The sequence below is a fragment of the Aotus nancymaae genome, unplaced genomic scaffold (assembly GCF_030222135.1).
Source record: "Aotus nancymaae isolate 86718 unplaced genomic scaffold, 86718_ANA_hifiasm-v0.15.2.pri h1tg000131l, whole genome shotgun sequence".
NCBI classification, from domain to species: domain Eukaryota; kingdom Metazoa; phylum Chordata; class Mammalia; order Primates; family Aotidae; genus Aotus; species Aotus nancymaae.
Genome location: NW_026988546.1, coordinates 1489170 through 1516168, shown reverse-complemented (window position 1 = coordinate 1516168; position 26999 = coordinate 1489170). Strand labels below are relative to the sequence as shown.

The window sequence follows — 26999 nt, the reverse complement described above, 5'->3', positions numbered from 1 at the left end:
AAGGCCCACTGGCTGGATCTGGCCCTTCATCTCCTCTCTCCACCTTCCTTCTCCCACTTTCGGCCACAGTCTTAGAGAATTGCCTGCCCTTCCCAGGAGCAGACCACTCCCATCCCCTCGTCTCCCTCTTCTTTCTCTTTTCCCTTCTTTTTCTGGGCCTGTCCCTCTGCAGCTCCTCCCGCCTATAATGACGCTTCCCACCCCTCACCTTTGGCAGATACCTCTGCATTACCCTCCACTGGGACCCCTTCCCCTGCAATGCTCAGAGGGTGGCCTCTGGGAGCAGGCTTGGAGTTTGAATCGCCTCACACCCCAGGGCCCAGCCTGGCAGAGACTCTGCTTGTTGACCCAGTAAGTCACCTTTGGTTGTCCTGGCCTCCACTTCAGTGCTGAGTGGGGAGTCCCATCTCTTTTTCTCTTTCCTGGGAATCTGGCTGGCAGAGAGGCAGCCTGTGCAGTTCAGAGAGGGCAGGTTTTACCCTCTCTCTGAAAGAATGAGACTTCTGGAAGCTCTGTCAGGGGACTCCACAGGCCTCAGTGCGGGAGGCTGCTTGTACCCCAGCAGCCTGGGATTTCTTCATGGGATGGAGAGGCTGACCCTGCCTCCTGATTCCCTGTTCTCCTCAAACTGTCCATCTACTCCACTGCACCAGCCAGAAATTACAGGTTTCTACCATCCCCACCTGTTACCCTCTTCATCCCTAAATCCCATCCTTTCTGCCTTCTATATCCTAAACCCTAAATCCAACTCCATGACAGCCAGGACCGTGTCTGGGTTATGTAAATCAGTCACCTCCTTTCCTGCTTTCATCTCACTAGCTCACCTGGAGGGCGGTGGAGGCGTTCTGTTTCTTCCTCTTCCCCAAAGTCTGTCTGCTCTGTGGGTTCCTGTGGTGATCATGTCTCTGCCTTGCCCTGCTCCCCACTGCCTGCAGGGCCAGGTCCAAATTCTTAGGCTGGCCCCCAGCCCCCCTCATCCAGCAGTTTCTCATTTACTGCATCCAGGCCATGGTGTTTGTGTCGTTTTCTTTTTCTCTCTCTCACACACACGATAAACCTCACTCTTTTTCATACCTGCATAGTATTTCCCTAGTGTGTGTGCCACTATCATCTACTAATACTGGACATTCTTCCAGTGACTATTTATATGAGCCTTGGGCATCTGGGCAGATATTTCTATGGGATAAATTCCTTGGAGTGAAATTGCAACCCTAAAGTATGTTAAGCTGGACCTATTAGTAATACCACTAAATGGGTATGAAAATGCGTATTTTTCTGCATTCTCATTAATGCTACATATTCTCAGTTTTGTTTTTGAGTTTTAGTCAATCTAGTGAGTAGAAAATGGCATCCCATGGTTCTAATTTTCATTTCCCTGATTGCCAGTGAAATGGAGTATCTTTTCATGTATTTATTGGCCTTTTGTGTTTCTCTTACTGTAAATTACCTTTTGGTATTTCTTACCCACGTTTCTATCAGGTAATTTATCTTCTTAACAACTGTATTGATCTTCATGTTGCTTATTATGTTACAATGTGTCTTCTCTGAAGGTTATAAATTGTCCTTTTTAAATCTTTATATATGATATCAGTGAACTGGAATTTTTTTTTTACTTTTTCAATACATGTTTTATTTTAGAATAGATTTAGATTCACAGGGCAGTTTTATGGATAATACAGAGAATTGATTGGGATTTTTGTGTGATTTAGTTTTTCTGTATGGAAGAGGAAGGGTTTTCCCACCAAGACCATAAAAATAGTGTGTTTTCTTTTCTTTCAGGATTGCATAACTTTGTTTCTTTCAGCTCTTAATCCCATCTGTAATCTGTTTGTCCTCCGTATGAGATAAGTATCTAACTTTTTTTTCCATCCCCAAAGAGCCAGTGGACTCAACATCAATTTTTTTGTCTTTTGTTTTGTTTTGTTTTTTGAGACAGGGTCTTACTCTATCACCCAGCCGGAGTGCAGTGGCACCATCATGGCTCACTGCAGTCTCGACCTCTTGGGATCAAGCAATCCTCCTACCTCAACCTCCTTAGCAGCTAGAACTACAAACACATGGCACCACACCATCTAGTTTTTAATATTTTTGTACAAAGTCTCCCTATGTTGTTCAAGCTGATCTTGAACCACTGGACTAAAGTGATTCTCCCACTTCATCCTCCCAAAGTGCTGGGATCACAGGTGTGAGCCACCACGCCTGATTTTTTGGTCTTAATGATTCATCCTTTTAAGACAGATTTGAAGCTACCTTCTCCATATCCTAAGTTTATGACTTCGCTTCTTCATCTGTTAGCCATGTTAAACTGATTTCATGAATCAGTGTCTTTTGTGGAATCTGTCTGTAGCTCCAGGGCCCGTGGCAATTGCCCTTTAAATGCCAAGGAATGAATGAAACAACATCCTGTGCCTGCGTTTCAGGCAGCCACGCCGGCAGGGTGATGCTTTGTGCCAAGAGCTTTACTAGGAAGGAGGGCGCCTTATCGGGATCAGTGTTGTCGATTGCATTTTTACTTTTCTCAATAGACAAAAGCAAATAGAACAAAATTCAGAAGGTACCAAGGAGTACCCTTTTGAAAGTACTCCTTTCAAATTTGATGTTGAAAATGCGCCCCTTCCCCTGAGCCAGAGCCACCTGGCGGGTAGCCAGCTTCTGTCTGTGCGCGTGTGAACGTATCCGCCGTTCTCGCACCTTCTTTGCATTTCAGGGTATGTTTTGGCCGTCATCCCTGATTGGGTTGTAAAGAGCTCCTAATTCTTTTTTCCTGCCGCCTTGTACTCACTGTGGGTCTTCAGTGAGCCGCTGCCCCACTGCACTCCCCGTGGCGGCCACAGAGCTTGCTGACTGCCTTCGCTGGTGGCTGCCCCACTGGGCTTTGTGCCCAGACTGACCCCACGAAGAAAGGCAGATTGTTGTACGAGGGGCTGTCACACTCTTTGTCTACTCGACTGACTGGTTAAGCACAAAGCAAGAGCTCCCGCTGACACTGGTGCAGTACTCCCGCAGCCCCTGCCTCAGCGCTCAAGACTTCATGGGATGCACTGCAAATTTAAGGAAGAGCTGGGCCTAATCATGAACATAAAAGTGAATACTAAGGCAGACCACCGAAACAGAGCCAAGGGGAAGAAAAGGTTCTTGGAGGGACATCCACCTTGGGAGGTGGCCCCACTAGGGCAGCTCGGGCAATTTTGGGAAGAGCAGCATACCATCCCTGCTTCTGTTCAGGGCTTCCACAGCAGCTCACACATCACTGAAAGCTGATGTCCCAGGCTCCGGGGACCCTCTTCCTTCAGCGCCTGCAGCTGTTGATTAAACATCCTGTGTGTGCTGCTTCAAAGCAGATCAGATGAAACCAGCTCATGCGAGCTGCCTGGTCAGATAGAGGAATGGAGGAAGCCTGCTTAACATGGCTCACAAAACTAGCCCTGACATTGACGTAGAGTTCTTTGCCTGGCGGACAGGAATGGATCTGAAAGGTCAGTGCCGTGCCCCGTGTTGGCAGGATGTGAGGAAACGCATATGCTTCCCTGCCCACAAGGTGCAGTCAGTGGTCTCTCTGGAGGCCAATTTGGCAAAATCAAGCAAATGACGTTAAAACGTGCAAACCCTTCAAAAAGCTAGATTGTTTTCCAGGGAACTAGATGGCAAGTGAAGTTTCATTGACGAGGGTGTTTGGCGTAGCGATGTCATGTTAGGAACTGGAAACCGCCTCAGTGCCCCACCATCAATGCAGTTCTCCCCATGGTACGGAGTATTTTATAGTACCTAAAAATGACATCACAGGAAAATGAGAAAGTTAATGAGATAAAGTTGAATGGAAAAAAGGCTTTGAAGCCATATATAAAGTGTGGTGCTAGTTCTGTTGTTAGGGGAAAAGAAAAGTCATCTTTGGATGTGAGGTTATTAGGGGTGGCTTTGGTCGCCTTGGGCTTGTTTCCCCTTTCTAAAGACCCTGTCGGCTTCCCAGCTCCCGCTCTTACCCCTACACCCAGTTCTTAACAAATAGCCAAAATCACTTCTATTTAATAAGTTCTTAAAGTTCTGTTGGCCAAGTACAGTAGCTCGTGCCTATAATCCCAGCACTTTGGGAGGCCAAGGTGGGTGGGTCACTTGAGGTCAGGAGTTTGAGACCAGCCTGGCCAACATGGTGAAAACCTGTCTCTACTAAAAATACAACAATAAACAATTAACTGGGCCTTGTGGTGTGCACCTGCAGTCTCAGCTGCTCAGGAGGGTGAGACAGGAGAATCGCTTGAACCCGGGAGGTGGAGGTTGCAGTGAGTTGAGATTGTACCATTGCACTCAGCCTGGGAGACAGAGGGAGACTTCATCTCAAAAAAAAAAAAAAATGGTTATAGATAATTTTAAGACATATACAAATGTTGAGAGGATAGTAAAATGAACTGCATGCACCCATTTTCTATCTCAGCAGACACAGCCATGGAGACTCCTCCTTCCTTCACCCAGTGCCCCCCACCCCTGCTCTAGATTATTGTGAAGCAAATGATAAGACTTCTTATTTTATTCAGTAGGTGTCTCTAAAAAGATAAGGCCTTGGTGGTTTATTTGTTGTTGTTGGAGACGATCTCTGCCGCCCACGCCGGAGTGCAGTAACACCATCGAGGCTCACTATGGCTTCAACCTCCTGAGCTTAAGTGATGCTCCTGCCTCAGCCTCCCGAGTAGCTAGGACTACAGGCGTGTACTACCCCACCCAGCTAATTTCTTTAAATTTTTGTAAAGACAAAGTCTCCCTGTGTTGCCCAGACTGGTCTTAGACCCCTGGGCTCAAGTGATCCTCCCACCTTGGCCTCCCAAAGTGGTGAGATCACAGGCATAAGCCACAGTACCCAGCCCTTGGTGGGTATTTTAAAACATAATTACAACATCATGATGACACCTAAAACATTGAAGCATAAAAGAGCTGTCATAAGCAATTGAGTCACTTCCCTACTCTAGAATCTTCCAAGACTTTGCATCATCTTGGAAGGAAGCCTGGAGTCTTTGAGGTGGCCACTAAGGCCCCCTCGCGGTGTGGCCTTGCCCTCCGCTCTTCTCCTCCCTGTCCCTGGGGTGCACTGGGCACTTGTGTCTTGATGCCCACCCTCCCCCATGCCCACTGTTGGTAGGAGGCTCCCATGTTCCCATCATGATGGTCTCTGCCCACATGTCACTGCCTCAGAGAGGCTTCACCTGATCCTTTTTCCAAATGTGTTCCCACCTCAAGGCTCTGCAGAACCTCCCTTTTCTTCATTTTTTTTCTACTACCAGGACCAGAAGTGAATTGTGACCTGGCCCTTCCCATGAGAGAGTGAGCTCCCTGAGCGGAGGGCTCCCTCCATCTCTCGTATGACTGCATCCCCAGCACCAGAACAGAGCAGGGACTAGAATATCACGGGTGCTGAGTAAATATTTAGTGAATAAGTAGAAGCCAACGTTTGGCTGTCTTCTAGATCTCTGTTCCTGTGATGGAAATACATTGAGGTTTGCAGGGGGTGTGGGCTTCCTTCCTGTGTTGGGGAAGCATCTTCCTCGCACCTCCCTCTGCACAGAAGCTGGGAGTCAGGCACTCCTTTGTTCCACCTCTGGGAGCGAGACCCAGGCCAGACCACTTGGATGCTCCCAAGGAAAGGACTCAGGGACACCAGTCCTCACAGGCTCTTCTGGGCAGGGACCTTGCTGCCCCACGTCCCTCAGCCAGGTTCTCCATCTTCCCTTGAATTCTGGAGCACCCCAGGATCCTCTGAGCATTCTTCTGTCTGGAGCAGCCAGCCAAGGAGGTTCTGTTTGGCCGCCAAGGAACTGACTGATGGAGTGGAAGTGAAGCCAGCCTAGGGAAAGAGCAGCCTCACACTTGTCAGGTCCTTGTGCACCAGGGATAAGAGTGGGGACAGGCACAGATGCACCATGGCCTCCCTCGAAGCCCTCCTCGTTTCCCTCCCACTCGCGTTCACTGTCCTCACTGCAGGGCCAGCGGGCCTCCCTTCCCTGCTCCCCTCACCACTGCCAGGCCCTGGGTCAGTTCCTGGACACTTCTCCACTGTGGACTCCCTGCCTGCCTGCTCTCAGACCTGAAACTACACGGCCAAACAGAGTGATGCCCCATGTATGTCCCTTGTCCCCACCTCAGCCCCTGACCCCTTCAGGCTGCCCAGAGCCACTGGGCAGCCTCCTGGGTACCTCCGCAGACTCCATGCTTCCTGCTGCTGAAGCCTCTGCACTCCCAGCCAACAGCCACCCCCACCACACAAACGCAGTGCACTCACAGCTCTCACCTCCCTGCTGCACCGCACCCTTAATTCTGGATCCCAGCAGTCCTGCCTCTCCCAGAACCTTCTGCAGTCATCCCTTCTTGTACTGTTTGCTTTTTGTTCACCAGCTTTCTCTGCAGCAAGTAAATGTGTTCTTGTGTCTCCTACCTTAAAACAGCCATTCCACCTCCACCCACGTCTCCCTCACGCTTCTGCCGCAGCGCCAAGCTTCCTCCCCCAGTGCTCACTCACTTTTGGATAAGTCCTGCCCACCCTCGGGAAGGTGGAATTCTTCAGAGCTCAGAGCATCATAGAGAGTTCTCACCGGGGGCGGGTGAGGCCAAAATGTTCTGGAAGGAGACAGCCAAGGCCCAGTCAACTTGGAGATTTCAGAAGGGCACCAAATCTAGAGGAACAAGAGGCAAGATGAAGGTCCCGTCTGGAGCCTGGGCTGGCCAGGAGGCAGACAGCAACTGGAAGATGGGCGGCAGTCAGGCAGGCTGCGATCGCCAGGAAGGGGATGTGGCTGGGGAGAACGCTGCTCCCTCTCAGGAGCAGGGTGGGATGTCTGAGTGACCCGAAGGGCCAGGAGCTGAGGAGACACCACCTGTGGCAACAGGCACTCCAGCCAAGCTGCTGCATCACTAGGGACTCCGTGGGTCCTTCCGGACAAGCAGCCAGCACTTCCTTCCCTGGGCTTCCCAACCCCTTCTGGCTTCCTCAGCTGCCCTCAGCGATGCCCCTCCCCCACCAGCCCTGGAGTCTTGGTGAGCCTCAGGATTCCACCCCAGCCCCTTTTCTCTTGTGGCGCAGGCCCATGGAGTCGGTGGTGCTGGGTGCCCCTAGCCTGCCCTGCTCCAGGACTGAGGTGCTCTCCCCACTGCTGAGGGTGTTGCCCTGCCAGCCTATGCCAGGAGTCGCTTCTGCCAAAGGTGGTCACCTTATCAGGGCTGGGCCCCTTTCCTGGCAGCAGCCCAGTGCTGGGTCACGAAGATCTTCCCCGTTGCCTTAGCTGGGGACGTCTCTGAAGGACCTTGACAGCTCTGGAGTCCTCATGGGGTTGGCTGAGGCCTTCACTGTGGCTGCATGGCAGCCCGGCTTCCTTAGTCTGTCTGTCCTCACATAAATTCCCTGCATCCTCTCTCTCCCGCATAAATTCCCTGCATACTGATAGCCATTTCAGAGCCTACTTTCTAGGGAGGCCAGCCTGAGACACCATCTTATCGGTTTCCCAGGCCTCAACTCCAGGCATATGCTGGTGGCTCCCTAATGAATACCTGTGGCTGGAATTTTCTGCTGAACATCAATCTGTGTGGCGAATGTCTAGGATTCAGCATGTGGGAAGCAGGAGCTACTGCATTCCCAGGAGGACCCTTTCCCTGCCTTCCATGGCTCCACGAGTGGCACCCCCTCCTACCCACTGCCCAGGCCTGGAGTCTTATGGACAGATTAGGTGCCCCAGAGCTCCCCAGTCTCCCATAGTGCTCATCCCTCCTCTTCACCCTCGCTGCTGCTGCCTCAGTGCAGCTCTTCCTCCAACACCCTTGAGTTTCCGCCGGAGCATCACACCATGTCTTTCCAGGCTCTTTCCACTAGCTCCACCCCATGCCATCCGGGAGTGTGACCTTCCTTCAGATGCTCATGTGGTAACATTGCTGATGTGCTTAAAATTCTTCAGACTTTTCCCCTCAGGGTGAAATGCCACAGCCCAGCCTGGGGTGGGGGTCCTTGGTGCCCCCTGCGTCCTGCAGGCTTCCACACTTTTGCCGCATCCTGGAACTTGGCAGCTACCCCAACTCAAGATGATCACTTGCCTCCAGGCTTTTCTGCATCTGTCTCCTCCTCCTGGAGAGGCCTCTTCCCATCCTCCTCCACTGCCTGGTTCACATCTCTTCAGCTTCAAGACTAGGCTTGGGCCAAGGCATCTCCTCTTCGAGCAGCCCCTGTTGCAGGCCCATCAGGCTGGTGCCCTCGCTGACTCGGGCCGTGAGCATCAGAGGGACAGTTGCTGTGGCTGTGCTCCTTGAGTGCACAGAGGCCAGCACGGTGGGGGGACTCACTGAGCACACTCATGCTGTGTCTGCTTCTGGAGGGCAGGTTTCTTTTTTTTTGTTTTTTTTTTTAGGTGGAGTCTCATTCTTTTGCTAGACTGGAGTGCAGTGGTGCGAACTTGGCTACTGCAACCTATGCCTCCCAGGTTCAGACAATTCTCCTGCCTCAGCCTCCTGAGTAGCTGGGACTACAGGCATGCACCATCACGCCCAGCTAATTTTTGTATTTTTTTAGTAGAGACGGGATTTCACCATGTTGGCCAGGATGGTCTCGATCTCTTGACCTCGTGACTTGCCCACCTTGGCCTCCCAAAGTGCTGGGATTACAGGTGTGAGCCACCATGCCTGGCCTAGAGGGCAGATTTCTTTTTTTTTTTTAAAGATGGGGTTTCACCGTGTTGGTCAGGCTGGTTTTGAACTCCTGACCTCAGGTGATCCGCCCGCCTTGGCCTCCAAAGTGCTTGAATTATAGGCGTGAGCCACCACGCCTGGCCGGGCAGATTTCAAAGAAGCATAAAGAGGAAGGACTTCAAAAAAAAAAAAAAAAAAGCAATTCTAGGGCTGAGTGCTATGGCTCACATCTGTAATCCCAGCACTTTGGGAGGCCAAGGCAGGTGGATCACTTGAGGTCAGGAGTTGGAGACCAGCCTGGCCAACATGGTGAAACCTGTCTGTACTAAAAATACAAAAATTAGCCGGTTGTGGTGGCGCATGCCTGTAATCCCAGCTACTCAGGAGGCTGAGGCAGGAGAATCGCTTAAACCCAGGAGGCGAAGGTTGTTGTAGAGAGCTGAGATTGCGCCACTGCACTCCAGCTTGGGTGGCACACCAAGACTCCGTCTCAAAAAAAAAAAAAACATTCTAAGAAGAGAGATGCCTCAGGTGGGCCAGGAGATCTTGCACTAAAACTTTGAATGTGTACTACAAAGGAATCCAGTAAGGAAAAGGAGGGAAGTATTAAGGGCTACAGGGGCTCCCCTCAGAGCTTGTGCGTGGTCTCGGGTTTGGAAAGAAGGGTACAAAGTAAGGCAACCGGACAAATGGCACGGACCAGTGGGAGTATTGTTGAGAAATGCCAAAGGCCATACAAGGAGTTCCCGTGTAGTTATTTTTGAACCAAGGAGTGTGGTTTGGGGCTGTCAGTAAAATGTTAGCCCTGATGCAGAGAGAGCAACACTATATAACTCCTGTTTTGCTTCTGTCGTCTTTGTCAAGAACAATTTTTTATCTGGAATCAAATATTGGTCATTGAAGGGGCTTAAAGTCTAAGAGAGTGTAGGAGGCTGCATGACCAACCTCACTGTGCAGCTGAGGCTGTCTTCACTGCTGCTGGGAGACGTGCAGATGGGGCCATGGCTCCATGGGGACTTTTGGAGGCGGAGGGCTTGCAGGAGATGGGGGCGATGGTGCTTGATGTGCGGGATTGGTGTGCTAGTCAACGTCATTCTCCAGGGGATGGCTTGGGAGCACATACATCGAAAAGGAAGCACTGGTTTCCAGGAGTCCTAAGAAGAAATCATACCAGGCAAGCCTCACTTACTTTTCCACAGGTCAACCAGAATCATACTACAGAGAGGACTGTGCAGTGCCTGTATGTAGGTTTCCTGGGCATTTGGTAGAAGCTGTCATCATAGCGTGGGTTCAGCATGAAGGAATGCAGCTGAATGAGGATAGAATGAAGTGGGATCATTATCAAAAGGTGCTGCTGGCCGTCAGAGTGTGCCCAGAAGGCAGAGCCTTTGGCCACTCGGAGTTCTGTCTCCACTCACAGGTTGGCCAGGGCAGGCCCAGTGTTTTAGATGAGGCTATTAATGGAACAATGGTCAGATTCACAGATGACATGAATACAACTGACAGCAGACTGAAGATCCCAGAAGATCTCAACAGACCGTAATGATGGACTGAGTTGAAAAGAGAGGCCCAGCTGCACAATTAAGAACAGGATCTGGGAAATGGGATTTGACAGCAAGAAGTGTGAAAAAAAGACTTTGGGCTCAATCTGTTAACTGCGTTGTGCTGTGGGGCTGCCAAGAAAATGAACATCAGCTTCAACTCCAAGTGTCTCACTTGAAAGGGAACATTGACAACCCCCGGGGGGCCCTCAGAAGACCCAAACCAAAATGCAAAAAAAGATGCCAAAAGATGGGAAGCGGGGGCTGTGGCGCCTGCAGGAAGGAGTAGCCATGGGAATGTAGCAGCTTCTTCCAAGTGCTCGGAGGACCTATCCTGGTGGAGAGCTCCCTCCCAGAGGATGGGATCCAGAAGCTGAGTGGAAGTCCCAGAAGGGCAGGTTTTGGCAAAATGTCGGAACAATTTCCTTTGGTTAGTCCAGTAAATGAATTTGGGCTGTCTTGGTAGATACTGCAGTTCCTTTGCTGAAGCAAACACTTGTTGGGGGTGTGGCAAAGGGAATTAAAATGGATAACTATGCAGAAGTTAGATTAGGTGACATCAACTTGTTTTCTAAGCCTGGGGTTCTGTGATTTTTATCATCATACAAAGAGGGAGATAAGGAGAATGGAAGTTGGCGTGATTGTCCATGTGTACCTTTTAATTTACTTATAATACGCACGAATGGAAGGACACATATCATAGGTGGACACTTCGTGCCCTTTGCAAAAGAGATCCATGTACCACTCGACCACGGGTCAGAACGTCACTCCACTGCTGCCCAGAAGCTCCCTCGGGCCCCTTGCAGGCATTCCCTCCTGCAGAGGTAGTCACTTTCACGGCTTCTATCACATGGGTTCATTTTACCTGTTTTGTTTGGTTGGTTGGTTTTTGAGAGACAGGGTCTCCCTATGTTGCCCAGGATGGCCTCGAATTCCTGGCCTTAAATGATCCTCCTGCCTCAGCTTCCCAAAGTGCTGGGATTATAGGTGTGAGCCACCGTACCTAGCCCAATTTTGCCTGTTTTTAAACATAATATACAAATGGAACCATGCAGAACATCCTCCCTTGGGTCTGGCTTCCTTGGCTCAACACTTGGTTTGTGGGACTCTTGCACATCAATGTGCATGCTTATAGACGGGACCCTCATGTTGCCCTGTCATGGTCCACTCATCTGGGTCTGTGGCTGGCTATGTGGTGCCGTCTCCTCCTATCCACGCTGTGTGCTCAGACGGGTCTGTTGATGCCCAGGCAGTCTGCTGGCCATGGGCTCACAGACCCCCAGGAGGGACACACCAGCCTCTAGCCCAGAGCCTCGTTCTTTGCACCAGGGCATTAGACAGGCGAGTGTGCAATGGAAGAGTCTGGGGAAGGAGTGCCAAGCAGGTGGCTGACAGGTGGCCTGATGGACGAGAGGCCTGGGGTGCAAGCCAGGCAGACGCCCTGAGGCAGCGTGTCAGGCAGCATTGCCATGGTGGAACAGGCCACTGCCGTTGCTTCCTGAGCTGCCCTGGAGACTGGAAAAGGCAATTCATGCCTTTGGCCAGGTGCCTGACAGCCTTTTTAGGGCAGTTCAGTCTTGGCAGGGCCCACTTCCCCTCCCAGGGAGTGAAGACAAGGGGCTCCAGAGGGGCTGTGCTGGCCTCTGTCACCGCCCAACATCCCAGCGGGCCCATGTGGTCAGTGCCTTTCCCTTCCTGGGTGCCCCTTGTGGAAGCTGGGAAGCAGAGCTCCGGCATTCCACTTCCGACTCTGCTGTGGATTTGGAAAAGTCATTTCTGAATGTCTCAGTGCCTTTGGCTCCTCTGAGTGCTAATCCAGTGTCCTGGTCTTGTGGAGGCCCGTGGTGCATGAAGGGGGACAGGGCGGAGGCAGAGGCTGGCCTGGCCTGGCTGGTGCACGCTGGGGCTGGAGCCTGTTGCCTTATATGACAGTGGCTGGGATGGCTCCCATGGTTTCTGCAGCCTCCTCTGCACCTGGTTGTAGTTCCTGGGAGGGCTTGCCAGGTGGGATCAAGCCCCTTCTGTGGGTGGGAGAGCCCACAGCCAGCCTTGGCCAGCCCCTCTGCTTGTCTCCTGCACAGTTTGGGTGGTGTTGGGTGAGGTTTTTCTTTTTTTCCTCCATGGAATAAGTTCTTAGTCTGTAAAATTAAAAAGTAGTCTCATCCCTCCTTGTTGTGTCCTAGTGGGAACTGAGAATGCAGGATTGGGTTTAAAAGGCAGGGAGGGCCGTTGGGATGAAAGGCAGCGGGCAGGTGGGGACAGCAAGGGGGCTTGCCACTCAGATGTGGGTTTCTTTTCATCCATTCACCCTCTCGGTGCTTTTTCTGGTGCTTTTCTTCGTTTCTGGATGACAGCCTCATCCTGACCCACCCAGGCCCGCCTCTTCCCTTCTGGAACCACCCCTAGCACTGCTTTGCCAGCCTGCCTGCTCCCTTCACCCCCAGGCCGGTCCTCCCCGCCCTCTGCAAGTAAAGGAGCTCCCTCGCAGGCCTCGGGTTTTGGATTAATGAAGCCCAGATGCAGGACTTCTGACTTGCAAGTTCACTGTGGAGCAGCTCAGAGGGGCCATTGACCTCCCACTGTGTTCCCGGCCCAGCTGCTGCTGGGGCTCCTGCAACAGCTGGAAAGCTGGCCCTGTCTGATAGGCAAAGGCCTGTTGGGGTGTGGGGAGAAAATGAAGCTTGGGGCTCTGGGTATGGGGCCAAGGGGTAGCCTGCACCCGTGGGGGTTTGTTGCAGGGGCAGTAGAGCGCAGATGAAGGGCTTCTGTTCGCCATCCTATAGCTCACTCTGGGTGGGGGCTGCCTTTTCTCAGTGCTCTAGCTGGGGTGGGGTGGGCCAGTGGAAATGGTTGAGTGAGTCCTCGGTGGTGCTGTGCAGAAAGGGGTTGAGACTAAAGGGAGCCAGGATCAGAGCAGCCCACGATGGTTCACATCAGGTCTCACCAGCCAGGTATGGAGGGAAATGGTTGATCCCTCCCAGGGTTGCCAGATACAATGCACATATCACATGGGACAAACGTATGTTAGAAAAATTTTCAGCCAGGCAGGGTGGTACATGCCTGTGATCCCAGCTACTTGGGAGGCTGAGGCAAGAGAATTGCTTGAACCCAGGAGGCAGAGGTTGCAGTGAGCCAAGATCGCGCCACTGCACATTAGCCTGGGTGACAGAGTGAGACTCCCTCTCAAATAAAAAAAATTATTTTCACTTGTCTGAAATTCACATTTAACTGGGCATTTTATATTTTAATTTGCTATATCTAGCAATTCTATCTCCCGCTGGTTTTTTTTTTTTTTGAGGGAGTCTCACTCTGTCACCCAGGCTGAAGTGCAGTGGCGCGATCTCAGCTCACTGCAACCTCTGCCTCCACTTCCCAAGTAGCTGGGATTACAGGTGCATACCACCACACCCAGCTTATTTTTGTATTTTTAGTAGAGACAAGGTTTCACCCTGTTGGCCAAGCTGGTCTTGAACTCCTGACCTCAAATGATCCACCTGCCTCAGCCTCCCAAAGTGCTGATATTACCAGTGTGAGCCATCGAGCCTGGCCTGAATTTTTTTCTTAATTATTTTATTGAACTACAGTATACAAACAGACCAAAGACAGTTAAGTGTATGGCTCAGTGCATTTTCACAAGTCCAGTGCACATGAAGCCAGCAACCAGGTCAAGAAATGAAACATGATCAGAATCTGCCCTCCACCCCTATCCCAGGGTCACCAGTATCCTGACTTCCAGCCGCTGAAGTTTGCCATTTGTACTTTTTTTAAGAGTTGAGGTTGCCATAATCCCAGCACTTTGGGAGGTCGAGGTGGCTGGATCATGAGGTCAGGAGTTCAAGACCACCCTGACCAAGATGGTGAACCCTTCTCTACTAAAATTACAAAAATTAGGTCAGGCACGGTGGCTCATGCCTGTAATCCCAGCATTTTCGGAGGCTGATGTGTGTGGATCACCTGAGGTCAGGAGTTTGTGACCAACCTGACTAAGATGGTGAAACCCTGTCTCTACTAAATTAAAATAAAAAAAAAAATTAGCCGGGTATGGTGGTGCCTGCCTGTAATCCGAGCTACTTGGGAGGCTGACAGGAGAATCGCCTGTACCTGGGAGGCAGAGGTTGCAGTGAGTCGAGATTGCACCACTGCAATTCAGCCTGGGCAACAAGAGTGAAACTCTGTCACAAAAAAAAAGAAAGAAAAGCAGTTCAGCACTCCTGCCTCTGTGGATCCATGGATATGTATTGGCAGAGGGGACAAAAAACTAAGAAAAGCCCTGCTCTGTGGGCCTCTGAAATTACCAGGGACTTTAGTTTTTGTGTGGACTTACTTTTTAATTTTCTGATCATGTTTCATTCCTCCTGGAATACATATAATGTTATAAACCAATGGAGAAAGCCCTTTGCCGAGGTACCCCAGATGGAGGGTGGCTTCCCCAAATTCCCTCTTCAGGGGTGTTCTACCCCGCCTGGCTCCCTGACTTCCAGCACTCCCCCTCTCAGGCTATCACTCCTTCTCCTCCAGGCAGCTTCGAAGCCAGCTCAGCCTTGTGGTCATTGCTCGAATGCTGGGCCAGCAGGAGACGCTCCCTCTCTGGCAAGAGAAGACCCAGGTGAGTGTTTGCTTCAGGCCTGGGCGGGAAGGCCTCAGCCAATGGGAATCTGGAGGCTTTCCCCAAAGGCCAAGAACCTCAAGCCCCAGAGCTAAGCTGGCTCTGAACTCTCTACTCATATTCTTTCATCAAGAATTACCACTTTCATGCCGACCATATGCTAGACACTGAGGATAGAGCAGTTAGCTGAGAGCCTGTCTTTTTAAAAAATTGTAGTAAAGGCTGGGCATGTTGGTTCATGCCTGTAATCCCAGCACTTTGGGAGGCTGAGGCAGGCGGGACTACCTGAGGTCAGGAGTTTGAGACCAACCTGGCCAACTAAAAATACAAAAATTAGCTCAGCATGGTGGCAGGTGCCTGTAATCTCAGCTACTCAGGAGTCTGAGGCAGGAGAATTGCTTGAACCCGGGAGGCTCAGGGTTGCAGTAAGCCAAGATCGTGCCATTGCACTCCAGCCTGGGTGACAAGAGCAAAACTCTGTCTCAAAATAATAATAAATTGTAGCAAAATAATATAAAAATTAGCTGGGTATGGTGGCACATGCCTGTAATCCCAGCTACTCAGCAGGCTGAGGCAGGAGAATCACTTGAACTGAGGAGACAGGTTGCAGTGAGCGGTGATTGCACCCCTGCAGTCCAGCCTTGGCAACAGAGCGAGACTCCATCTCAGAAAAAAAAAAAAAGACGGCATGGTGGCTCATTCTTATAATCCCAGCACTTTGGGAGGCCAAGACAGGTGGGTCACCTGAGGCCGGAAGTTCAAGACCAGCCTGGCCAACATGGTGAAATCCTGTTTCTACTAAAAATACAAAAAAAAAATTAGGCATGGTGGCGCATGCCTATAATCCCAACTACTTGGGAGGCTGAGGCAGGAGAATCACTTGAACCTGGGAGGTGGAGGTTGCAGTGAGCCGAGATCAAGCCTTGCACTCCAGCCTGAGTGACAAGAGCAAAACTCCGTCTCAAAAAAAAAAAAAAAAAAAAAAGTAAAATTTTTGATAACATAAAATTCATGATTTTAGTTTTTTCATAATCTTAAGCATAGTGTTTCAGTCATTTCTAAGTATACAGTTCAGGGGCCTTAAGTGCATTTACACTGTTGTGCAGCTGAAACCACTATCTATCTCCAGAACTCTTTCATCTTTCCAAATTGAAACTCTACACTCGTTGAACACAAGCCCCCCCCATGCCCCCAGCCTCTGTTTTTTGTTGTTGTTTTTTTGTTTAGTTTTGTTTTTTTGAGACAGAGTCTCGCTCTGTCACTAGGCGCTAGGCTAGAGTGCAGTGGCATGATCTCAGCTCACTGCAACCTCCACCACCTGGGTTCAAGCAATTCTCCTGCCTCAGCCTCCCCAGTAGCTGGGACTACAGGCACGCACCACCACGCCCAGCTAATTTTATATTTTAGTAGAGATGGGGTTTCATCATGTTGGCCAGGATGATCTCGATCTCTTGACCTTGTGATCCACCCGCCTCGGCCTCCCAAAGTGCTGGGATTACAGGCGTGAGCCACCGCACCTGGCCTGTTTTATTTTTTATAGTAAAGTGTAAAAACAAATACTATTTGTAAAGATGAAAACAAATACTATTAAAACTACTCCCTCTGGTGTCCCTTCAGTCCCCAGGGTTAGGTATCGTTGGGGCAGCAAGGGCATTAAGAGTTCTGCCTTCCTGTCCCGTTCCTCTTCTCTCCAAAAAGCTCTGACTGCAGCCTCTTGGCAGCTCAGAGGATATCACTTCACGGGGTGATCAAGGGGTCACTGGCAGCCCAAGGATAGATGGCAGGGAGGTTGAGCGCACCCTCACCTCCCCAGGAATCTTCCTGGAATCCTGGGAGAAGAGCTGCTGGGTACAACTGACCCTTCTGGCTCAGCAACGCTAGGAGTGCTCTGGCTACAGGCTGTGGATCTCTGTCCACTGAGGCAGCATAACCTCTTGCCCAGGGGGCTGAGAGAATGTTCCGGCATATCCCTGTTTGAGGTGGACCATATGGCTGAGTCCCAGATGCTGTGACTGCAAGGAGGGAGCTCAGATAGGTGGGGTTGAGCAGCTTCATCCTGGCTTTTGCCCCGGATGCCCACTTTGCCTTGAATGCTTCCCCCAGGCCTTAGTAGGGCTGGAACTTCTTGTCATTCCCACTCCTGCAGAAATGTCACCTCTGCAAGGGGGCCTTCCTAACCACCTGACCCAGAATGCCCCAGCACTGGATGTCATCCTGTCCTAAAGTCACTCCTGGTGGCCACCCCCTGATCTTTTCCTATTTGTTTCCTCAGCATCTGTGTTTTCCAACCCCTACTCTCAAGCAGAACATAAGCCCCTGAAGAACAGGGAACACATGGTTTCTGCCCCCTGCTGCCCCTTGGCACCTGGCAGTGCCTGGCACACCCTGGGAAGGTAGTGCATGTTTGTGGAAGGGACAGGCACCCAGGTGGGTCATTGGGCTGCACGGGAAGAAAATGCCACAGGCTGAGACCTTGGGAGGGGCAACGAGGAGGTGACTGGTACTAAGGTCACTTCACAGATGGTCTCTGAGGATGGGAAAACAGAGGGACCCAGCAGTGTTGCTGGGAAGAGCCAGCAGTTAGAGGCAGGGGGAGCACAAGATGGGGCGCTTGGGAGGGCTCTGGGACGCAGGCTGACAGACAGGCCCAGTGCAGAGTGGAGGCCAGAGGGGGCGCGACACAGGTGGCCGGAGAGAGAGTCAGGGCTAGTTAAAGGCTTGGCGTTTTGCTTCATTTTGTTTTTCTTGGCCAGCAGCTGTGCAGAGAGTGAGGAGAGGCTGGTGGGGCTGCCTTTCTGGTGGAGGTCAGAGTGGCAGAAGGGAAGTGTCATGGTGGAAGGGCTGGGTTGTTGGGCCTGAGAGTTGGAGGCTACAGTGAGCTATCATCACACTACTGCACTGCAGCCTGAGCAACAGAGCAAGACACCTTCTCTTAAAAAGGTGAGGGATGGGGGCACGGGGGCCAGTGGCTCATGCCTGTAATTTCAGCACTTTGAGAGGCTGAAGTGGGAAGATCACTTGAGCCCAGGAATTCTTTACAAAAATTAAAATAATTAGCTCGACATGGTGGCATGTGTCTCTAGTTCCAGCTACTCAGGGTAAGGATGCTGAGGTCGGAAGATGGATTGAGCTCTGGAGGTCAAGGCTGCAGTGAGCCATGATGGCTCCACTACACTGCAGCCTGGGTGACAGAGCAAGACCCTGTTTGTTTTTGTTTTTTTTTTTAAAGTACACGGGGTGGCTGCTGCCTCCCCTTGGGAGATCCTGGCCCGGCAGGTCTCCCAGGCTCCCCAGGGACCAGGGTCTTGCAGCCTGTCAGGGCCAAGCCAGGTCCAGCCCACCTCCCCACCTGCCATGTGCACACCATGGGCCTGTGTGTTTGTTAGACACTAGCTGAGCAGCCCGAGTGCCAGGCTCTGTGCCAGGCACTGGCACTGGGGAGACAGCACCAGATGACCTCAGAAGAGAGGGGTGAGCAAGTCAGCCACGGCCACAGTGACTAATTCTGCCCAAGCACAGTGCGGCGGCTGCTAGAGAAGATGCCCTGAGCCAGATCTTGGAGGCTGAGTCAGTGCTTGTACTGCAAAAAAGAGAAAGGGAGTGAGAGATTGATGGCGACTGGAGGGATAGGAAGGACCTGCAGGGGCCTGCCCATGGCCTTCCTGGAGCTCCTTCCCCGACTCCACTGCAAGCCCAAGGCTGCTCACAGCCTCCTCCCAGGTCTCCAGGCTGCCAGGCACTCCCCTTTCCAGTCTGGCCTGTCAGACCTTCCTGAAACACTCCTTCAAAGAGCCACGACGTCCCCACAGCCACCCACTCAGTCCACATGCCCCTTTCCCAATGTTTCCTCCACGGGGCTTGCCCATGCTGCATGTTCTCCTCGGCCCTCCTCGCAGGCCCCGCCTGCCCTCTGCACACAGCCCTGGCTATGTCTGGTCCTCTTCTTCCTTTCCACCTGTCACCCCCAGCCCGCAATAGTGGCAGCTCCCATGTGCACAGCACAGCTGTGTCCCAGCTGCTGCCTCAGCGCTCACCCCTCCTAGCAGCCCTAGGCCCTCAGACTTACTGTCATTCATAGTTTACAGATAGGAAAACTTTCCAGGGTCACTCAATAGGGAAGTGATACAGCTGGGATTATTTTATTTTTGAGGCAGGGTCTCACTTTCCCAGGCTGGAGTGCAGTGGTGCAGCCTCAACCCCCTTGGTTCAGGTGATCCTCCCACCTCAGCCTCCCGAGTAGCTGGGACTGTGGACGTGTACCACCACACCTGGCTAATTTTTGTATTTTTTGTAGAGTCATGTTGACTAGGCTGGTCACAAACTCCTGGGCTCCAGTGATCCGCCTCAGCCTCCCAAAGTGCTGAGATTATAGGGATGAGCCACTGTACCTGGCCTAGAGCTAAGATTAAAGTCCTGCCCTTGACCACTGCAGGGCACTGCCATAGCCTGTCCAGCTCTCTCCTCGGCTCTGGACATCCTGGACCACACCTGCCACTTCATGGTGAAGTGCCCTGCTTGGCCTTTAGGCTTTAGTCCCAGTTCACACACAGGAGGACAAGAGCCATTCCTCCCTTCCCTCATCAGTGTAGAAGTTCTGGATAAAGCCTGTCGATCAATTCATTGTAAAAGGGGGTGCAGGGGTTGACAATTGACTAGTGTAGGAGCAGAGGACCTGGGGGTGGATCTCAGCAGAGCAATTTGCAGGGCACTGCTGGACAGGAGTCCCTTATGCCCAAGTGTCTGGGCTCTGTATCTCCCCCAAGCTGTAGCTAAGGGCCCAAGGAGCAGGAGCAAAAGCAGATGCTGGAGAACTGAACTTGAAGGACAGGACTTACAGTGTTGAGGTCACACAGGCAAGTGCAGGCTCAGTTAGCCAGAGGCCATGGTAAGTGTTTTGACTCCCCCCACCACCCCAGACAGAGCCTCACTCTGTCGCCAGCCTGGAGTGCAGTGTTGTAATCTCAACTCACTGCAACTTCCACCTCCCAGGTTCCAGTGATTCTTCCGCCTCAGCCTCCCAAGTAGCTGGGATTACAGGCGTGTACCACTATGTCTGGCTAATTTTTGTGTTTTTAGTAGAGCTGGGGTTTCACCGTGTTGGCCTGGCTGATCTCCAACTCCTGACCTGACCTCAGGTGATCCACCCACCCCGGCCTCCCAGAGTGCTGAGATTACAGGTGTGAGCCACTGCCCAAGCCTAAGGGTTTTGACTTCTGTGCAGAAGTGGGGAGCCCCTGGAAGGTTTTGGGCAGAGAAGAAACAAAATCTGGTTTATAAAACTTTTAAACATTACTCTGGCTGCTGTGTTGAGAATAGACTATTGGGAACGGAGAGGAAGGAGGTGATTGCAGTAATCCTGGCAAGAGATGGCAGTGGTTTGGCCTGAGGAAATAGCAGTGTGGGCGGTGAGAAGTGGTCGGAGTGTAGGTGCATTTCCCAAGTACAGACAGTGGGATGTGCGATGCAAGAGAAAAGAGACAAGGACTCCAGGTCTGTGTAGCTGGCAGGATGGAGACGCCCTTTGCCTACCCTAGGCAAGATGCAGGTGGAGCAGGTTTGGGGAGGAAATCAGGAATTTGTTTCTTATCCTGGGGCATCTCTTGCAACACAGTAAACCTCTGGTCAAACTATGTCTTCCAGTTTGGGGTTTGGAAAACATGGACTTCAAGTGACTTAAGTCATGGGGATAAAGGTTTGCATCTACTCAGAAAACATTAGCTGTAGTCTTGACTATTCATTTATTCACTCGATCATTCATTCATTTGACAAATACTTATTAGACATGTACCACGTGCCAAGCATGGTGCTAGGTTCTGGAGACTTTGCAGTGAAAAAAAACTGCCCTCAGAGAACTTACATTCTAGAAAGGGAGGGGGAATCGGTGATAAATAATAAGCAAGTAAATTGCAAAGAGGCCAGGTGCTGTGGCTCACTCCTGTAATCCCAGCGCTTTGGGAGGCCAGGGTGGGTGGATCACTTGAGGTCAGGAGTTCGAGACCAGCCTGGCCAACATGGTGAAATCCTGTCTCTACTAAAAATACAAAAATAGCTGGATGTGGTGGTGGGCAATTGTAATCTCAGCTATTCAGGAGGCTGAGGCAGGAGAATTGCTTGAGCCTGGGAGGTGGAGGTTGCAGAGATCCAAGATTGTGCCACTGCACTCCAGCCTGGGTGACAGAGCAAGACTCTGGATAGATAAACAGAGACAGGGTAGCGGGGAGGCAGGCAGATGGGAGCTTGGGCAAGTGGGCCTCACTGAGAAGGTGGGCCTGGAGCAACGGCTGGAAGGAGGAAAGAGGAAGGTGCCATGTCTGGTCAGAAGGCCTGGGCAGGGCACCAGCTCCAGAGAACAGCAGGCAGGTCATTGGGACCCCTTGAGTCTTTGCAGACACTTAAGATCTTGGCTTCCTCTCCTAGGTGAGGAGGAAGCTAGGATTTGCACCCAGGAGCAACATAGTGTGAGGCCAGTTGCTTCTCTGGAAATCAGCCTTCACCACCTCTTCGCCGTCTCTGAGAAGGCTGGTGGAGGCCTGTCTTCCTGAGGGATCATTGCTTCTCACCCTAGGTGTCTGCCCTAAGTGGCTGAGTGTTTGCAGAGCCAGCTGCCAGCAGTGGAGTAGGGGTAGGGAGGGTTCTGGCCTGGCCCATCCCCACTGATTCCCGTGAGGCCCAAATAAGCCCTTATCCTGGAGAGGGGTTGCGTGTGGGAGAGAGGCTGGCTGGAGCATCCAGAGATGGAAACAAAAGGGAATAAACAATCAGAAGGCACAGCGGCTCAGGCAGATTGCAGGGGCAGCAGCTTGCTGCGCTGAGTACAGTCAAGCTGTTTTCAAGAGTGAGAGGAAAAACACAAGAGCAAGCGCCGAAAGAGTGCTGTCCTGTGTGCCCCTGCACAGCCCCACCCAGGCCTCCGTAGCGGGCAGGGAGCGGGGGTCTGGGCTGGGCGAGGCCTGCCCGAGGTCCATGCTGGGGCCGTGGGCTGCAGAGCCTGGCCCTGTGCTTGCACAGCTGTGAGCCCTGAGCGGGCAGGGCTGTTTTGGAAACTATCCTGACTTGTGAAGCCTCAGCAAGGCGGCACAGCTATGGTTTGGGAGAAACCCCAGATGGTGCCTCTCTTCGCCCAGAACCTTCCTCTCCCCTCCAAAAGGGATCAGACACTAGGCTGAGAAGTCCTGGCTGCCTTCCAGAGTCAGGCCCTGGGCCTGACTCGTAGCCCCCAGCCCAGCTGCTCTTGTGGGCTGTCTCAGCCCATAACCAGCTGAGGTGCTGAGCAGGTGTTGGTGGGTGAGTCACCGAAGGAAGCCAGGTGTGCCAGCCAGGCTAGCCTCAAGCGGGTGGCTGGGCTGCAGGGCTCAAGCTCCTAGCCCGTGGCCACCCTGCTCCTGTGCCATCTAAAGAGATGGCGCCTCTGTGAACTACCCTGGCTCTGCTCCTGCTTCCTCCTCTCTGCCCCAACGGCTGCTGTGGCCTCACAGAGGCCAAGGGCTGGGAGCCTGCCTGCCTCTGCCCCAGCTAAGAGTCAGCTTCAGGGCAGCTGGGCGGTCCTTGCTGGGGCTGGGCCCAGGCTGCCCAAATTGGGTGCATGGACTGAGCCAGAAGGAGTGGCTGACTGTAGACACCTGAACTTACACAGGTTACATTCCCTCCAGAGGGTTTCAGAGCCTATTTGTTCAGAGGGGTTGGGCAGTGTATTCAAAAACTAAATTGGGGGTGGGGCAGCTAATAGATTAGGTGACATAGTCAACCAAATGCACTGTATAGGCCTCTGGCGAATCTCCCTTCAAACAGACCAATTGTTCGAGGACATTTTAGAGACAGAAAAAACTAAACACAGGTGTTGGATGATGATAAGGAAGTCTCGATGATTTTGTTAGAAAATAAATGGTATTAGGATTAGATTGGGGGAAATCTTTATCTTTTCTGTAGAAGTTCTTTATGGGTAAAACAATACAATGTTTGTATTTGCTTTAAAATTCTCTGGAAGAAGGGCAGGAAGGGGAGTGGAAGGCAGGGGCTGAAGACACAGGCTAGGTGGAACAAAGATGGTCATGATCATCGCTCACAGTGAGGGACGGTTGGGGACTTAGTCTATGGTCTCTCTTCTTCATGGTGTTGCAAACCTCCACAGCGAAGGGATAAACCAAAAGACAGGGATGCGGGGGAGGGTGGGCCCACAGATGCGGAGCGGCCCTCAGGGTGGGCGGGAGGGGGTGTGGGGCTGTGGGGGGATGAGTGGCTAGGGGTGGGTCAGTGTGGATGTCGGTCTGTGGGTGGGTAGGAGGGCTGTTTATGTTTGGGTGTGGGGAGGATGAGTGGGTATGTGAGTGGGGTCTGTGTGGGGGATGAGTGGGTATGTGGGTCTCTGTGTATGTGGGTGAATGGGTGTGTGTGTGGGTGGTGGGTGGGGGGCTGGGTATATGTGGGTGTCCCTCCTCTCCTGGGAAGTATGTGGGGTCCATTTTACAGATGAGAACACTCAGGATCCGAGAGGTCACAGTTTGTAAGGGAGCGGGGGGTCCAGGTCTCGGAACCCAGTGCTCTGACCCACTGCCACAGCTGAGGTGTCCAGGCCAAGTCCTGGGAGCACCTCGGCTCTCAGCCTCCACCCTGTGTGAGTGACAGCCTCCCTTCTCCTCCCCAGCTGTCCTTGCTCAGCCGGCTCCTGGGCCTCATGAGGCCATCATCTCTCAGGCAGTACCTGGGCTCTGTGCCCTTGCCACCCTGCCAGGAGCAACAGCCAAAGGCCAGTGCCGAGCTAGACCTAGACCACAAGGTGAGCACCCGGCACCTGCCTGCACCACCACCACAGGTAGCAGGGAAAGGTAGGGCTGTCCACATTGCATGGCCTGTGGGTCCTTCCAGAACCCCAGAGCCATGCCAAGGAGAGGCCAACAGGCTGCCTCCCTGTGTTGGGCGGAGGTGCTCAGCATCTCTCCTGTAATTTGTGCTGTTATCCATGCCACAGGGGCAGGGGACACCTTGTATGGGGGCCGATATCCGCCTGTCCGTGCTCGTGTGCCTTCTGTCGATCTGGGGTTGTCTGTTAGTCTTACAGCACAGTTGAGGGAGGATGCAGGAGCTGAATGCTGGTGGGGGGATGGGAGCACATCAGGATAAGTGCAAGGTTGTCTAGACATGCAGGACACCCCTTCTGCAGGCAGAGCTGGCCCAGCCTCCCTGTTCATTTTCACTATGGTTGTCAATGAGACTGAGTCCTTGGCCTGTCCCCAGTTCTTCCTAATTGACTTTCCAGACATTGCCCAGCTTTCCTGAAAGCCAAGCTTTGGTGGGAGTCAGGAGCAACAGGGCGCCCCAGGGCCTGCAGGTTGTGGAGTTTGTAACAGTGAGGCCTGTGAGTCCCTGGGTGAACATCAGAGCAGGGATGATGGTGGCTGTGAGGGCTTCAGAGTGGGCATCCCAGGCCCAGCTTCCTGAGGAGCAGGGCTTAAACCTTGGTGCACTCTCCTGCCCCTGGGGACTCTGGGATGCAGAATGGAGATAGGGATCATCTTAATTGGGGAAGGTGGTAATTCCAAAAACTCACTTGGAGGCTGGATGTTGATGATACAGAAGTCCAACCTTTGGGCATCACTCTGCAAATCAGATAATTAATTACTTAATGAACACAAATGAACCATTAAGGAGATATGCTAATCCCCAGGTGCACGCTCCTCTCCTGGAACATGTGGGGAAGATTGTCTTTCAGTTGTGCCTGATATTAGTGTGTTTATGAGGCTGCTGCCTCCCAGGAGAGTGTGAGCTGTCTACATGCCCCTTCTCCTGTGCCAAGTATTTCCCCAGAAACTGAAGCTGCTTATAGGCTGGTTATGGGGCTTCTAGAAAGGAGGCGGGGGTCAGCCCTGGAGTGATCTGTCTGAGCAGGACTCAGGAGGCCTGGGCACTGGGGGAGGAAGAAGCAGGCGAGTGGCAAGAGAGAGGAAAGAGGCTCACGTCTGGGTGAGTGGAGAGCGTGGCCTGCAGGTACTTTGGGGGCCAGTCCCAGGCCTTACCTAGCAGAAACGTGGTTCCTGCCAGGCTCACTGCAGTTCAGAGGCTGTCCAGGCAGCAGAAGATATCCTTTCAGCAACTGGGGAAGAGGGGCAGTGAGCAGGCTGAGGGTGCCCTTTCTTTTGAGGACTGTTCTCACACACCTAAAGGTTTAAAAGCATCCCCTTGGTCGGCCACCATATTGGAAATGACCGTTTGGCCTGAAAACATGGAAGCACTGTGCAGCTAGGCAGAGCCCCAAAAGGGTAAGGTGCTCTGGTCCAGGGCATTGGAGGGGCAGGCGAGGCCCAGGCAGCTCTCAGAAGGCCTTTGCTGCAGCACAAGAACACCTTAGATTCTGCTGCACTCCCCTTCACCTCTGTCTCCAAGTGAGGGAGCCCTGGGCAGAGGAGGGTGCATGGGCAGAGCAGTGTGAAACAGGCCCCTGGGCTGGGCGCTGTTCTAACTGGGAGGGGCCAGGTGGGGCAGGTGACTGGGCTCCACTCCCACCCCAGTCGACTGACTCCTCATTAGGCCTGAGCATGTTTCATCTTCAAAGAGGTTAGATGGGCCACTCACCAGCCAAAACCAGCGGCGGCGGCAGCGGCAACATCCACCCTATTTTATAAGGAGTGGTGGTCCGGGCCATGGCTGAGCCTTTCATCCCCAGAACTCAGTCTTTGCCTTTTTGTTTCCCTTCTGTGCAGTGGGGAAACTGAGGCTAGAGTAAGGTTGAACAGAGGTGGCCCAGCCTGGAGGAAGTGGCTACTTTCCCAGCCTTGGGACTGCTGAGCTGAGCCTCTGCCCTTTGATGCCTGCCCATCCCCCAGGCCCTCTCACTCCTGTCTGGGAGATTTCCTGCCCTGTGCGGCTGGGTCACAGCCCTCCTCCAGCCCTGCAAATAAATACTTCTGCCTCGCTCCTTCCCCACCTTCTCTCCCTGCCTCAGGCCTTGGCCCAACCTCTCCCTCTGGGATGAGGCTGGGAGAGCTGCTCTTGGTGTCCAGGGCACAACTTTCTCTCCTCATTGATCCCATGGCAAATAAAGTTGTCCCTTTGCTTGCCCCCTGTCCAGCTAGACTGTGGGCACAGCCAGTGTCTCTCAGCACTGCATCCCACAATTGGCAGTAGATGAACAAATGAATGAATCCAGTTTTAATTCCTGTGTCCTTCTCTAAACTCCCTTCTTCCACCCTGTTCTGGCATCTGCTCTCCTGCACCCATTCTAGAAACCTCCCAACTCCTGCATGCCATCTGACTAGCCTCTAATGGTGGCCCCTTTTGTCTCTTAAGGTCTTTGTATCATTAAGGCCACAAGAGCTTATAGCCAGCCTGCCCTTCTCCTGCAGGAGATCCTGGACTAAAGAAGTGTTACCTGCGTGCGGCAGAACCAACCCCAGCGTATCATTTGTAATTATAAGCTGGTGAGGTCCTGCCTGAGAAAGCACCAAGGACTTCAGCAAAGGAAGCTATGCGCTCCTGCTGCAGCTGTGCATGGGGGTCAGGAACTGGAGAGAGTCAGGGGCAGCACAGGTTCCTGCACTGTCCGTGTGTCCTAGCTTTGACCACAGAGTCCTAGCTGAGCAGGCAGAGCTTATATGGAATATAAGAGCTTCTGTGAGCCGGGCGCGGTGGCTCACGCCTGTAATCCCAGCACTTTGGGAGGCCAAGGCGGGTGAATCACGAGGTCAAGAGATCGAGACCATCCTGGTCAACATGGTGAAACCCCGTCTCTACTAAAAATACAAAAAGTTAGCTGGGCATGGTGGCGCGTGCCTGTAATCCCAGCTACTCAGGAGGCTGAGGCAGGAGAATTGCCTGAACCCAGGAGGCGGAAGTTGCAGTGAGCCGAGATCGCGCCATTGCACTCCAGCCTGGGTAACAAGAGCGAAACTCCGTCTCAAAAAAAAAAAAAAAAGAGCTTCTGTGGACTATCCCGCTTAGTGAGCTGATGAGAATATTTTTAGCATTTTGAAGAGCTTCTGGATAAAGAAAACAAAGCTGAGCCCCTTTTCGTTATTGATGGCCCTGTGCATGCCTGGTTTGAACGGGGCTTTATTCCTGGAGAAGAATAAACATCTGGGTTGGTGTGATGCTTGGGGGTCTGGTACAGCCCATCGACAGGCAGAGACCCTGTTTGGCTGACAGAGGTGGGAGAGGGTGTTTTCCTGTAGGAGAGTTAAGACAGGAGAGTATAATACTTAGAGCTGGCT

The 26999-nt window shown here is 52.3% G+C and overlaps 1 protein-coding gene across 1 annotated transcript in view; it reads left to right on the top strand.

The window, feature by feature from the left end:
- Window positions 1-26999, top strand: part of FAM178B (family with sequence similarity 178 member B) — a 103194-nt gene that overhangs the window by 55792 nt on the left and 20403 nt on the right. Inside the window, 2 exon segments of the mRNA XM_064371345.1 lie at window positions 14712-14799; window positions 23441-23572. Coding sequence (XP_064227415.1) covers window positions 14712-14799; window positions 23441-23572 — 220 coding nt within the window.